This window comes from Nycticebus coucang, chromosome 7 (assembly GCF_027406575.1).
Source record: "Nycticebus coucang isolate mNycCou1 chromosome 7, mNycCou1.pri, whole genome shotgun sequence".
Lineage (NCBI taxonomy): Eukaryota > Metazoa > Chordata > Mammalia > Primates > Lorisidae > Nycticebus > Nycticebus coucang.
In genome coordinates this window covers 137,120,088-137,134,631 of record NC_069786.1, presented here as the reverse complement: position 1 = coordinate 137,134,631, position 14,544 = coordinate 137,120,088, and the positions used below count along the sequence as shown (strand labels likewise).

General features: G+C 49.5%; 1 protein-coding gene across 7 annotated transcripts in view; it reads left to right on the top strand.

Moving 5' to 3' along the window:
* Window positions 1–14,544, top strand: part of HDLBP (high density lipoprotein binding protein) — a 74,501-nt gene that overhangs the window by 42,593 nt on the left and 17,364 nt on the right. For all 7 annotated transcript variants that reach the window (XM_053597213.1, XM_053597216.1, XM_053597218.1 and 4 more), the window contains 13 exons: window positions 794–951; window positions 1,829–2,044; window positions 6,722–6,928; window positions 7,072–7,287; window positions 7,808–8,014; window positions 8,224–8,331; window positions 9,082–9,186; window positions 9,559–9,637; window positions 11,394–11,533; window positions 13,089–13,193; window positions 13,322–13,435; window positions 14,242–14,328; window positions 14,494–14,544. The exon at window positions 14,494–14,544 is cut by the window's right edge and continues 81 nt beyond it. In XM_053597213.1, coding sequence (XP_053453188.1) covers window positions 794–951; window positions 1,829–2,044; window positions 6,722–6,928; window positions 7,072–7,287; window positions 7,808–8,014; window positions 8,224–8,331; window positions 9,082–9,186; window positions 9,559–9,637; window positions 11,394–11,533; window positions 13,089–13,193; window positions 13,322–13,435; window positions 14,242–14,328; window positions 14,494–14,544 — 1,793 coding nt within the window. The remainder of the gene's footprint in view (window positions 1–793; window positions 952–1,828; window positions 2,045–6,721; window positions 6,929–7,071; window positions 7,288–7,807; window positions 8,015–8,223; window positions 8,332–9,081; window positions 9,187–9,558; window positions 9,638–11,393; window positions 11,534–13,088; window positions 13,194–13,321; window positions 13,436–14,241; window positions 14,329–14,493) is intronic.

Sequence of the window (14,544 nt, the reverse complement as noted above, 5' to 3'; positions counted from 1 at the left end):
TTGGGAGGGTGAAACAGGAGGCTAACTTGAGCACAAGAGTTTGAGGTTGCTGTGAGCTGGGCTGACACCATGGCACTCTAGCCTGGGTGACAGAGTAAGACTCTGCTCCCCCCCCCCAAAAAAAAAATTATTAGAAAAAAATCATAAATACTTAGGGCACTATGGAAGATGGAAATTATTACTAATTAGAGAACCTGATTTCCGCAGATATTACTGTTCCCTGCCTTGAGTTAAGGAAGAGCAAACCCTAGAGCCAACAGTTCCCATGGGAGTTATTTTCAACATTGTACACGACAGTGGAAAATTAGAGTTTACCACTAAGGCGGTTTTCACAAGCGGTGCCGGGCAGCACCATTATTTTATTTTGCAAATTTAAGGGCCTGCTTTTTGCCCAGCATTGTTATAGTTGTGATTTTTTTTTTTTTTTTTTTACTGTGATATTAGAAGACTCTTGGGAACTTAAAACTTGCTCTGATGCAGCTGCCTTCAAGGGGTAACCCCAGTGGGGCAGGAGGGCTCTGAGCTGCTATGTACACAGAGTAAGCTGTGTACATGGGAGAGGTGGTTGGAGAAGGGCATCCCTGCCCCCCTGGTGCACACCCATAGAGGTACTGACCCTGGTGACGCAGACCCTTCTTATTCCTGCAAATGAGGAGTTATGATGAGAGGTGGTAGGTGGGGGCCCCTGGGGAAGCTGGCTTTTGTTTTATATTTAACACTAGAATCTTGGAAGTGTTATTTCACACAATGCTGACAGTAGTGTGTGTCCTCTTATGTGTACTGGCCTGTCCAGTTGCTACTTTAAACTCGGAAGAGGAGAGCGACCCTCCCACCTACAAAGATGCCTTCCCTCCACTTCCCGAAAAAGCAGCTGGCCTGGAAAATGCCCAAGAACCTGTGGGAGCCTGGAGCAACAAGATCCGGCCCATCAAGGCTTCTGTCATCACTCAGGTAGAAATGTTACCCTTTTTAAACCTATCACTCCAAGTAGGAAGCGCTACCCTCAATTCGAAGGGCTCTTCAAGTGGCTAGAGGGAGGGAGCCTTTGGCTGTGCCCCCACACCTAAGGGCCAGCTCATCAGACTGATGGGTCCTATCTGCTTTTCTCCTCACTCAAGCCCTGTTCCAACTGCTGAAGCCGTTCCTTCCATGTCACCAGATCCATTAAGAACTGGTCTCTTTCTACCCTTGAGCTGCTTTCTTGAAGCAGTTAACCCGTTCCTTGTTTTCCTTTACCTTCCTTAGTCCTTCTCTCTGCTGCCTACATCAGAGGCGACAGCAGACTTCAGGGCTCCTGTGTGCGCTGCTTGCCCTGATGGCACGTGTGCAATAAGTCTTGCATGAACTCTTAACTGCATCCCTGTCCTTCCATTGTTAACGTGTTACCATGCTGATGGTTTGTTAAACGCACCACTGTGTACCTGGTGGTTCAGGCCTCAGACCCAGGTAACCAGTCTGCCCTCACTTGTTCCTCTTCAGTCCATTCTCCACAAAGCAGTTGGAGGGCCCTGAGCCTAGGGCAGAACATGTACTTCCTACAGCCCTCTGTTGACTCCCACTGCTGGGCGGGCCTGGGGCCCTCTGCTATGCTGGTCAGGGTCTGCTCCTGCTGCCTCCTTGCGTACCCTGGCTCTTCCTGTACTCCCTGGACAAGGCCTGTCCCAAAGACCAAGACTGGCCACCCCCCCTTATGGCTTTGTGTGCTGGGCTCATGACCCTAGGCACTTTCTCTTTATCCTTTAACTGCTTATCCCAGGGCTTGGATCAGCACCTGAGGTGAGGAAACCTCTGTGTTATTTGATTTCTTACCTGTCCCTTTTCTGATCAGGTGTTCCACGTACCCCTGGAGGAGAGAAAATACAAGGACATGAACCAATTTGGAGAAGGAGAACAAGCAAAAATTTGCCTTGAGATCATGCAGAGGACCGGTGCTCACCTGGAGCTATCTCTGGCCAAAGACCAAGGCCTTTCCATCATGGTCTCAGGGAAGCTGGATGCTGTCATGAAAGCCCGGAAGGATATTGTTGCCAGACTGCAGACACAGGTGGGTGTCCCCAAGAACACCCCCAAGTTGGTGGGTGTTCTCCCAAGCAACTCTGCGGTGCCACATCCTTGGCTCCTGTTGACATGGGGTAGAACTTCACTGGACTCAGCCTGTTTGTGGGACAGCAGCATTCAGAGGCTCTAGGCATTTGTAGGGAAAAAGTACTACATTAATAATAGACTAGGATGTCCATTTTTGCTATTTGAGTGAATGAACTGAAAATTAATTTTTGTCGTTCTGGAGACAGAGCCCTTAGATGTTGTCTAGGCCAGGCCAAACTGAAAGTTAAAGTCTTGCCTCAGAATTTGAGACACTTAAGAGAACTGGGCTTGTTGAGTGGCTTTCCTGTGGCATTGCAAGGGCATTTGTTCAATACACATTTCTAGGCCCCAAATTTAGGAGACTACACATTCAAGTTTTATTTTGTGTAAGCCAGTTCCCCGGTCCTTAGCAGTCAGGTGTCAGTACTTAGACTTTAGACATTGTTTTTAAATGGGTGAATCTATAATGGGTTTCTCCTGAAGTGGTAGCATTTAAAGACCAAGCAAAATTCAGAGAATCTTATTAAATGTGGCATGACACTATTATGCTACATGGGTTTATTTACAAGTGGGGATTCTACCTGCCTACAGCCAAACCCTTACAAGGTTTGGTGGCTGGATGGTGGGAGCCTGACTGGATGGGGCCCTGGCCCAGGGAAGAGGAACACTGCCTGGTGCTGGTCCAGCTCTGGACACTGACTTGCCCAGGTGGTGTGTCAGGATAGAATCGGCCCCAGCTGGCCTCATGGAATTAAATCATTGTTAGGAAGGTTAAAATGGTCCCTGTAAATTGTTTCATCTTGTAGTTAGTATATAACAGGCTCCGAAATTTGTGCTGTGTGCTAGCCAGTGGACATTTGAGCATTCATTTTGTGATCGAATGCTGTGGGGGTAGGGACACCCCACTTGGTGTATGGATCATTAGAAGGCCTTTGTCCGTAGCACAATAGTTACGGTGCCAGCCACATGCACCGAGGCTGGCAGGTTCAAACACAGCCCAGGCCTGCTAAATAACAATGACAACTGCAACAAAAAATAGCTGGGCATTGTGGTGGGCTCCTGTAGTTTCAGCTACTTGGGAGGCTGAGGCAAGAGAGTCGCTTAAGCCCAGGAGTTTGAGGTTGCTGTGAGCTGTGACGCCATGGTACTCTACCGGAGGTGACATAGTGAGACTCTGTTTCAAAAAAAAAGGCAAATCTCAGGCACACTATTCACTCTAAGTATGGCAGTAGGGCACCTCTTTTTACTGTGTGTATATAATGTAACCACTATGCCAGTGGCTTACTTAAATTGATAATAGCTTCTGAATATCATGTCCATTTTGACCCAATCTATGTTTAGACTTTCCTCATTTTCTCAAACATGTCTTTTCCAGTTCGTCTGTTCAAATCAGTGTTGAAACAAGGTTCCCGCGTGGCATTTAACTGAGTCTCAGGTCTGTCGTCCTTTATCAGGAACCCCACTTACTTTAATGCCATTGATTTGTTAGAGAAAGTGGATGTTTGATTTAATTGAATTGGGGTTAGACCTCTGGGGGCTTGGTTACTTTCACATCCAGCTTGTTTGGTGAGAGAACTTTGTGAGTGGAGCTGTGTGCGAGGTGCAGCTGCCCTGCCCAATGCTGGTCTGAGAGCAGTCGGTAGTAGACCCACAAGCCTTCAGTTAACTTGTCGGTTATTGAGTTCCTTATCCATCTTAATGCTTAATAGTTTTATCATCCATTGGTGATCACTGCCTAAAATCACGAAGGGTTACAAATGATGGTTGTCTCATTTTATATCCCTGCTTATACGTGAGTTGACAGTTTTGTAAAGAACTTTCATCAAAAGTTGAATGAGAGGTGTGGATAAAAAACTGATCTTTCCTCCTATCAGTCTTTTTTTTTTTTTTTTTGAGACAGTCTCACTCTGTCGCCCCAGGTAGAGTGCTATGGTATCACAGCTCACAGCAACCTCAGTCTCTTGGGTTCAAGTGATCCTCTTTCCTCAGCCTCCCAAGTACTGGGACTACAGGCAGCCGCCACAATGCCCAGCTGTGCCAAGAGTTTGAGGTTACCGTGAGCTGTGACACAATGTCACTCTACTCAGGGCACAGAGTGAGACTCTGTCTCAAAAAAAAAGGAGGGCGGCGCCTGTGGCTCAAGGGGTAGGGCTCTGGTCCCATATGCTGGAGGTGGCGGGTTCAAACCTAGCCCTGGCCAAAAACCACAAAAAAAAAATAAAAAAAGGAAAGAAATGGTATTTCTAGCTAAGGTGGAAAATGACAGTTTTAAAATCATTCAAACTACTACTTCTGTCTGAGTTATGATGAGTTATTTCGATCATTTCGCCACAGAGGTATGTTTGTTTCCCTTTATTTTCAATTTTGTGCGTGTTTACAAGGTGAAAGCTGCATGGTAAGGTCCGTTCAGAGACACGGCTTCCCACCCTCTTTTGCAGGTGACCATTCCCGGCCCTTGTTTCTCCCTCACTGCTTGTGTCTAAGAATAAAAGCAAAATGCAGCTTGCTCTGATCCTGCTCTGCACCTGCATTTCCCTCACTGTTTTCTGGAAATGTCTGCATTTCAGTGAACAGTGATTTCCTCATTGCTTCTGCAGTCCTGCAGTTCATGCAGTTTACACAGGCGCTCCTGGGGAGGGGCAGTTGGGTCCTTTCCAGGCTTTTGCTGTTGCCCATTATGTCACAGCACAAATTGTGTGTCTGTGCTGTTCCCTGTTTGCCCAGTATGTCTCGGGTGGATTCCTGGAAGTGAGATGCTGGGTCACAGGATAACCGTGGGTGTGACTTGACTGCAGCTGAACCCACCCGCCCCCTCCTTGGGGATTGTGTGTCTGTACTCCATTGGCTGTGTGCCAGGCTCGTCAGATAATTGGGTTTTTGCCAGTCCAAGAGGTAGCTGAATATGCTTTTAATTTGTATTTTTCGGTTGAGCATCCTTTTAGTATGTAAGAGCCATTTGCATTTTTCCTGTGAAATGTCTGTTCTTTTGCCTATTTTTATACCTAGTTATTCATCTCAATCAGTTTTCAGGAACTCAATATTTTAGGGCTTTTAAAATTCCCCTTCATCAGTAATAAAAATTAAAAACAGTATTTTCAGCCGGGTGTGGTAGCTCCTACCTATAATCCTAGAACTCTGGGAGGCCAAAGCAGGTGGATTACTTGAGCTCACAAGTTCGAGACCAGTCTGAGCAAAAGCAAGACCCCGTCTCTCCTGAAAATAGAAAAACTGAGGCAAGGTGGGCTCGGCATCTGTAGCTCAACCGGCTATGGTGCTTGCCATATACACTGGAGCTGGCGGGTTCAAATCCAACCTGGGCCTGCCAAACAACAATGACAACTACAACCAAAAAATGGCTGGGCGTTGTGGCAGGTGCCTGTAGTCCCAGCTACTTGGGAGGCTGAGGCAAGACAATTGCTTGAGCCCAAGAGTTGGAGGTCACTGTGAGCTATAATGGCTGCAGCACTCTACGCAGGGCAACAGCTTGAGACTGTCTCCAAAAAAAAAAAGTTTTCCAATTTGTCATCACTTTTTCCATCTTTATGTGTTTGTTTGCTGTGTGAAAGTCTTATTCTTACATAGTCAGATTTATTAGTCTTTTATTATTTTGAGTCATTGTGAGGAAAGTTTATAAATATTTTCTCCTGGTACATGTGATGGCATTCTTATATTTTAGTTCCTGATCTCTTTGGAATGTGTTGCAAATGAGATGAGCGCCTGACCCAGTTTCACCTTGTTCTATGTGGCTATCAAGTTGTCAGCACCATTTTTACAAGACAGTCTCCCCCAGCGACTTGAGTGGCTGCTCTTGTCGTGTCCTAAATGTTTATTCATCTTTACCCAGGTCTGTTTCTGGGTTTCCAGTTCTGACCTGTTGGTCTGGCTGTCTGTGTAGTAGTACTTTCCTATTTTTTTAGTAATGGTTTTATGTGTTTTAATATCTAGTAGTATAATCACCTCCACCTGCATTGTTCGTTCTCAGGGTTTTCTTATCCTTGATTTTTCTATCATACAACTTCTATAATTAGCTTTTTGAAGTTACGTTAATACTTTTAAATTAATCTTGATCATTGACGTCTTAAGATGGAGTCTTGTGAACTCCTGGCTTCACGCAGTCCAACACAGAAGAGGTGGGATCACAGGCCAACTGTGCCCAGTGTGTTCTCTAATTTCTGATGAGTGTGCTCCACCTTGTGTCCAGGTATTTTCTTGTTCTTTCTTTTACCCTATTGAAAATAATCTTCTTTTTCATTACGTTTTTCTAACTGGTTGTTTGCAAAAGTTTAGTCTGTTAACTTCTGGATTCTATTCTTCCTGTAATAAAGGGAATTTAATGAAGTCATAGTTTTTTCAGGGTTTGGGGTCATACGCTTCTTGCTGCCTGGCCTTTGTGACTATTTCATTGTCTCCTGTCACTTTCCGTGCTAGGAGGGGCAGGTGCACTGGGACTTGTTCTTGCCCGGCACTGTGGGCAAGCTTCCTTCCTGTCTGTTATTTCAGTGCATATTCTGTCGATGGGTTGAGGCTGTTGGGTGAGAACAAGCCAGGGTAGCATTCCATCCAGAGAGTGTTCTGGGGAAGCTCCTTCCCCTAGAACATAAACATTTTATTTTCTTTGGTTCTCTTCTTGGTGTAGGCCTCAGCAACTGTGGCCATTCCCAAAGAACACCATCGCTTTGTTATTGGCAAAAATGGAGAGAAACTTCAAGACTTGGAGCTAAAAACTGCAACCAAAATCCAAATCCCACGCCCAGACGACCCTAGCAATCAGATCAAGATCACAGGCACCAAAGAAGGCATCGAGAAAGCTCGGCACGAAGTGCTGCTCATCTCTGCTGAGCAGGTGAGGCCGTGTGCCCTGCGCTCCTGCCCACCAGCCAGGGCTGAGTCCTGGGCACACTGAAGGCCTCTGACTCTGGGAAGCCTTATCTGTACCCACATCATTTGCAGGGCCCTGTTCTCATTAGTCCATCCTGTCCTTTCCAGGATAAACGTGCTGTGGAGAGGCTAGACGTGGAGAAGGCATTCCACCCCTTCATTGCGGGGCCGTATAATAGGCTTGTTGGTGAGATCATGCAGGAGACAGGCACACGCATCAACATCCCCCCTCCCAGCGTCAATCGAACGGAGATTGTCTTCACTGGGGAGAAGGAGCAACTGGCACAGGCTGTGGCTCGCATCAAGAAAATTTATGAGGAAAAGGTGTGCATGTCTCATGGGCAGAGGTCGAACCAGCTTTTGGGTCTGGAGATTTGCTTCAGGCCCAGCTTTACCTCATAGCCTTTTATCTTTGGACAAGATGCTTATTAACCTCTCTACTTCAGTGTCCAGTTAGAGACTAATGCCCATGCCTCCCTCCCCAGCTGGGGAACACTGTCCTGTCTGCATGTGTGTCTCTGGCTGGGCTGGCAGGCCTCCAGTCGGAGCTGCCACAAGGGACAGGAATAAGCCCAGAGTTGTTCACTTCTCTGGTTAAACTGTCAGCCCACGTTGGTGAACTTTGTCTTCTGAGATGTGTTCCATAATTTGGGAAGAAGACTCTTGTTTTCAAATTTTCCAGGGTAGCTCAGTTTAGAGCTTCTGAGGATTGCCTGTTCATGTCCTTTACTTTTGGGGGGGCCATACCCTGGGGTGCCTTTGGCCCGCCTTCTACTCTTTTGGCTATGATGGTCTATTCCCGCCTGCCCATCTCCACGCCTTTCCCTGTGGTACTCTTATTTAGAAAAAGAAGACGACAACCATTGCAGTGGAGGTGAAGAAATCCCAGCACAAGTATGTCATCGGGCCCAAGGGCAATTCGTTGCAGGAGATCCTGGAGAGAACTGGAGTTTCTGTTGAGATCCCACCCTCGGACAGCATCTCTGAGACGGTGATACTTCGTGGCGAGCCTGAGAAGTTGGGGCAGGCACTGACTGAAGTATATGCCAAGGTAACAGACTCTGTGCACATCTCCAGGGTGAATTCTGAAGGTGCTTTACGATTGAGATCTTAATTAGTAAGTAAATCCTGAGGTTGGACACAGTGAAGGGGCTGGCTTGACAGAGCACTCAGCCCTGGGTAACAAGTGGGCTACCTGGTTCTTATTTTGACACGACCTTGAACTTTGCAAATCCACATCTATTTTTCCATTTTTGTCAGGCCAATAGCTTCACCGTCTCCTCTGTCACTGCTCCTTCCTGGCTTCACCGTTTCATCATTGGCAAGAAAGGGCAGAACCTGGCCAAAATCACTCAGCAGATGCCAAAGGTAAGGAGACGTTTTAGTTTACTGGATTTATCTTATTTCCTGTTATCCCATTTCCAGTATTGTTCTCTTACTGTTTGTCCCATGGATATCTTTGAGATGTGTTCCTTGAAAGTGCAGTTTTCAAAATCATTTGTCCTCTTTTAACATAGTCACCTTCCAGGGCAAGCTAAGTGAGTGTCACTAAGTTTACTAAATATTTTAAGAAACATATCTCATATAGAGATTGTGGTGTGGTAACTTATTAGTATTCTGAAGAGCAAAACTTGCATATATACATTGTGTTAAGTGTGAGTTGAAAGTCTTTTCTGTTTACCAAAGGAGACAGTAGCGCCCAGGAAACTTGCAGAGAAGGGAATCCCAGGGAGCCCAGCCATAGTGTTCTATTCCTGTTCTGGTCATTTTACTTTTTCTAGCTTCACACTCCTGGTTCACACAGTTATGATTACTCTGTGGGTCCAGTCTCCCTTCCTCAGGCCCCAACCCTGACTATGCTGTCAGTGGTTCTGGGGGCAGGCGTGGCGCTGTCGGCCGGAGAACAAGCAGACCAAGACGCCCAGCCTCCCTTCCACCTTTGCCTGTTGCCTGCGGGTCTGACCCTCCTCCTCCTTATATACGAAGCAGCTTGGGATGGGCTGCTGCCCCCCGGGAGCACATGGGCCCTCTGAGGACCAGTGATTGTGCGCTGGGAATGGAGGGGCTGTAGCTGTGCCGTCTGGGCTCAGCTGGCTATCTCCTTGTTTGGTGTGGCAGGTGCACATTGAGTTCACAGAGGGAGAGGACAGGATTGCACTGGAGGGCCCCACAGAGGACGTGAATGTGGCCCAGGAGCAGATTGAGGCCATGGTCAAAGATCTGGTGAGGTGCCCCTTGGGGTGTTATTCTGTGTTCTGCTGTCCAGGGAAGCTCTGGTGGGGTGAGGGTGAACGGTAGTCTTGTTGGTTGAGTCCCCTAAGGCAGAGTGCAGGGACACCACAGGTGGCCTCATCAAGTGATGCACAGGCTCTGCAGCAAAGCCGGCTGAAGGTCTGGAGAGAAGTGGGTAGAGACATTTTGAAGAAAGGTCTTTTGTGGGGTCACAGAGCAGTCTCACAGTTGCTGCCAGTCAAGTGTAAGAAGAGGCAGCAGCTGGCAGCGTCTGGTGTGGTCCTACCCCCATCTGGATAACCAGGCTCGTCTTATGAACGGCAAAGCTCATCTGGGCTGACCACGGTTGCATGCCTCTTGCAGATTAACCGGATGGACTACGTGGAGATCAACATCGACCACAAGTTCCACAGACACCTCATCGGGAAGAGCGGAGCCAACAGTGAGTGACTGCAGCAGGTGCCAGCGCACCCTGGGACCAGGAGGAGCCTGCTGTGAGGACTGGGGTGTCTCATGTGGGCAGCCCAGGCTGCACTCCTGGTCATGGCGGCTCCCTGCTGTATACCCTCCTCCTCTGTCAGAAGAGGTCACTTGGCTTTTCCCCTCTGGGGCTGTGGTCACATTGGTGCAATTGGACCTGTAGGTGAACTGCCACTCCCTTCAAAAATGGCCCTGCCCAGCCCCCCCGGGTAAGCCGAGGGGACAGCTGGGAAGGCGTGCCCACGACCACATGCTTTGAGTTTCAGCCAGGCCTGCGGGCTCCAGCCCACCAGTGTCTGTGCTACTGAAGGTGCCTCTGATGGGGAACTCACCGAGGACTAAGAAATGGCTGTGTGCGTGCCCAAGCCATTCAACTTGAGCAGCAGTGTCACGTTGGCCCAGGCTCAGCGTCTGCTCACCCGTGTCAGGTGCAGGTGTAGCACAGGTGTGTGGTGGCATCAGGGACATGTTGAAGTGAGCGCGTGGCGGCGAGTCTCACTGCAGGCCTGTCCCCCACATGGCAGTGCTCACCTGCTCTATGCTGCCTGCAGGTGGCAGCTGGGGCTGGCACCCTGTCCCTAGACGGTACGGTGGGCAGAGGACCTTCCCTTCGGTTGTGAGACCCTGGCCTGTGACAGTGTGACTAATCCCCGTGCAGTCCACGTGCGTTACTGGTGGGCACAGGCTGCCATGGCCTGTGTGGCAGTGCACTCTGGCGTCAGCCTCGTGTGCTGCGGGTACCTCTCGGGACAAGGCTGAGTGCCTGCAGCACACACTGTGCTAGGTCGGGCCTGCTGTCTGCGTGCCACACCTGTGCTTTGCATTGGGTTTTGGTCAGCTGTGGTGTTGCTTAGTAAAGAGTGCAAGGAGGAGCACTGGTGAGGTCCTGCTGTGCGGGGAGGAGCAGTGGTGAGTTTCTGTCACTGGGTTTGGTTTCTGCTCCCAGAACTTACAGAACTACTTAGGTTAGTATACTGTGGTCAGAGTCATGTCTGCTCTTTTAATCCAGTTGCTCACCTGTGTTTTGTTAATCTGAAGTCTCTAGCCAGGGCCCTGTGTTCCTCCACCACCTCCTTGTCATGTGCAGGCCCGTCCTGGCAGCCTCTGCCGGTAGACAGTGGTAGTCCTTCCAGCGAGCTTGGCTTTGCCTTGCCAGGCAATAGGCAGAATGCCCATCTCATTTCTTGGTGATGGGGTCTCTTTGGGTTTGAGAGGCCTGGATCTCAAACTGAGGGTACTTTGGGTTTTCTGCAGAGAAGGTTGGGCAGGAGGATTTGCATCCACCCTTGTTTTGCAAAGACAGTGAAGCGGCGTGGGTTGGATCTGAGCTGGAGAGGGCATCTTACCAGGTGCCAGCTTGGCCACAGTAGGGCTCTCAGAGGGGCAAGGGGCACTTTCATCTTGAGTTGCCGTGTGTGCTTTTGAAGTCGGAGCCGTAGCCTAAACCAGCTATGGCTCACGTCTGGGCCACTAGTCATTTGAAGCCCTCAGGGCAGCATCAGCTTGTGGTCAAGGCTGGGGGCTGTGCTCCGGAAGCTTGCAGCCTGGGTGAGGACCGTGACTGGATCTCATTCTAGCTGGAAACTGCCCATCACTCTTGGTGAATGGGAATCACCAGGAAGGTCACTTGGGCATCAGCCCTGTCCTGCCTGGCTGCCAGTCACTTGTGGAGTGTTGCAGGTTCCATGTCTAAGATGTTTCCCTTCTTTGTTCCTCAGTAAACAGAATCAAAGACCAGTACAAGGTGTCTGTGCGCATCCCTCCTGACAGTGAGAAGAGCAACCTGATCCGCATCGAGGGGGACCCGCACGGTGTGCAGCAGGCCAAGCGTGAGCTGCTGGAGCTGGCGTCCCGCATGGTAAGCAGGGCGGGCCCTGGGCAGAAGCTGTGGCTGAGTCTGAGTCTGCTGGGCCCTGGTGCCCAGTGGCATGTTGAGTGTGCAGACTAGAGAGCAGAAGCCAGCGCAGCCGAACAGATTTGGTGTGGGTCTCACTCCAGCCACGTTTCTTTTATCCTCTCTTGGCACCGATGTGCCTCGTCCCTCGTGCTGCCTGCTATGCTAGAGAAACCTCAAGACTATGCGATGGGGTCTTGCCCTGGGGCTGCCTGGGCCCGAACTCCAGAGACTGCCATAGCCATTCTGGTCACGGTCCAGTACTCAGGTGCCCCAGGTGGTTCCCACCACAGCCAGACTTGCGAAGCAGGGTTCCACTCACCACCCTGGACTTCTTAGCAGCCCACACACTGCTGAGGCGCACTCACTCTCACCCCAAGTGGGTCAAATGCACACGTCCACATGGTGATGCTCACACTTGGCGCATGTGGGATCCCCTGTGGATGCTTTTGGCAACACCTTTGCCTGACTGGGGTAAGGAACGAGCCCCAGGGTCCCCGTCATCTCGTTTATGTGTCCCCCAAGTGCCCACGTTAGTGGTCTCCAGTTGGAAGACCTCTTGCATCTCTCTCAGCCGCAATCCAGGGTGTTCGGTGGCTTTCCTTGAGCTTGCGCCCCGCCCTGTACCCTGGACTCTCCTCTTGTCTTGGCTGTCTTCCAGGCCACTTGCTCTGAGGTGTCAGAATCTTTAAAATGTTGGTAGACCGATGGCATTCTTCCTGGGTTCTAGCCAGGAAGAATGCTTTTTCCCTCTTATTTCTTTTGACATTTCAGTGAGACTACAGAGGAGGTTGAGAACCATGTGGGTCTGATGCCCCATGCTGAGCCTTCTTTCTTTTTCTTTTTCTTTTCTTTTCTGTTCTTTGTTGTTGTTGTTGTTGTTGAGGCAGAGGCTTAACCTTTGCCCTGGGTAGAGTGTCATGGCATCATAGCTAACAAGCAACCTCCAACTCTTGGGTTCAAGTGATTCTCTTACCTCAGTTTTTCTATTTTTAGTACAAGTGGGGTCTCGCTTTGGCTCAGGCTGGTCTCGAACTCGTGCGCTCAAGCAGTCCACCACCTCAGCCTCCCAGAGGGCTAGGATTACACCTGGTCTTGAGCCTTCTTTCTTAACTACCGATGAGGGAAAGTGGCCGAGCCATGGCTTTCAGGAGGGATTGCTCCCTGCTCTACAGATTGCTGAGCCTCAAGGGAGAGCCGGTCTCCCTCTAGGTCCAAGTAGAAGCACTAACTCAGCTGCTTTGAGATTTTCACTGCCATGACAACTCTTTTGGTCAAAGGGTCCTAGAGTCAGTTCTTCAGTTGTATGTCGTTCAGGAAAGAAACATAACTGGCACAGCTGGGAGTGTGACGATGGCTGTGCCGAGCTGTTGCTCCTGGAGCTGCTGCAGGTGCCACCTGGACGTCATCTTGCCTGCTGAATGGCAGCAACCTCAGAAGACTATCCCCAGGAATCCCCAGTGCCTCCTGTATGCTCACCTGGGTGTGATAAAAGACGTCACCAACTTTGTGTTTTTAGGAAAATGAGCGTACCAAGGATCTAATTATTGAGCAGAGGTTCCACCGCACAATCATCGGGCAGAAGGGTGAGCGGATTCGTGAAATTCGTGACAAATTCCCAGAGGTAAAAGTTTCCCAGAGATGCTCTTGCTCTTTAGCTTCTGGGTGGTGGGACTCACTCTTTAGGAATATTTGCTAACTTGGAATCTAGTCCTTTCTATCTGTGCTCAATCTCCTGATGGTTTGTTGTAGGTTATCATCAACTTTCCAGACCCAGCACAGAAAAGTGATATCGTCCAACTCCGAGGGCCCAAGAATGAGGTGGAAAAATGTACAAAATACATGCAGAAGATGGTGGCAGATCTGGTGGGGACTGTTTTATGTTCTTTTTTGTGGGACAGTGTTAGGAAGTGGTGGGTGTGGGGCATCAGAACTGACTTTTGTACCCCAGAAGCCTTGCTTGGGGAATGCACATAAGCCCTGGCCTGGTCCGCCATCCAGGGACTCGGGACATAGTGGTGACAGCATCTCTCTTACTACTTGGCAGTTAATTGTGGAATTATGTTTGAGAGCCCCTTTCTCAGGCCTGGTTACCTTGCGTCCTCGAGGGGTCTTTAATCCCTAGATAGAAAAGCTCCCGCCTAGTAGGATGAGAGACATAACACAAGTGAAATGAGGAATTGAATTGTTATTTTTCTCAAAAACTGTAGTAGGAAGGGGTTTGGAAAGTGAAAGTTATAAGTTGGAAGGGCATGTGTTCTCATGGACACTCAAGGGAGCTCCAGCTGCACTGAGGTGATGGTGAGGGGCATGTGGCCATGTCCCCACCACCTGGTGTGTTCCTGAGCATAACAGGAGCTGTGCTGCCCTGAGATGCACAGGGCCCTTCCTCACTGCTCTGCTCCTGGCTGTCAACAGGGATTCCCTCTCAACCTCACAGGGGAATTTGTGTCAGTTGTCCATGCCATACCAAGTCAGTTAGTTGTGGGACAAATTATCTCGCTGAGCCTCATAACAGACTTCTGAAGGCCAGCAGATGGGGAGGAAAGGTCTGACCGAGTGAGCCCTGCTCGCTGAACCAGGCCTCTGTCCTGTTCTTGCTGCCTGTGGGCTAGAGGGCCGTCCTGGACCCCCCACCATGGTGGTGACTCCTGCCTTCTCTTGGCTTTAAGGTGGAGAATAGCTATTCAATTTCAGTTCCGATCTTCAAACAGTTTCACAAGAACATCATTGGGAAAGGAGGCGCAAACATTAAAAAGGTGACCACCCTGTTCCTTGAGTCTTGGCTCTTCCTGCCCAACTGCCCAGGGCCCTGCACTGTTCTGGTTTCAGATTGCAAGGGCACTTCCTCCCTCCCCGCCCTGCACTCGCTGTCTCAACTGTGGGGAGCTTGCTCAGCCTCTCACACTGATCTCTCCCTATAGATTCGTGAGGAAAGCAACACTAAGATCGACCTTCCAGCAGAGAACAGCAAC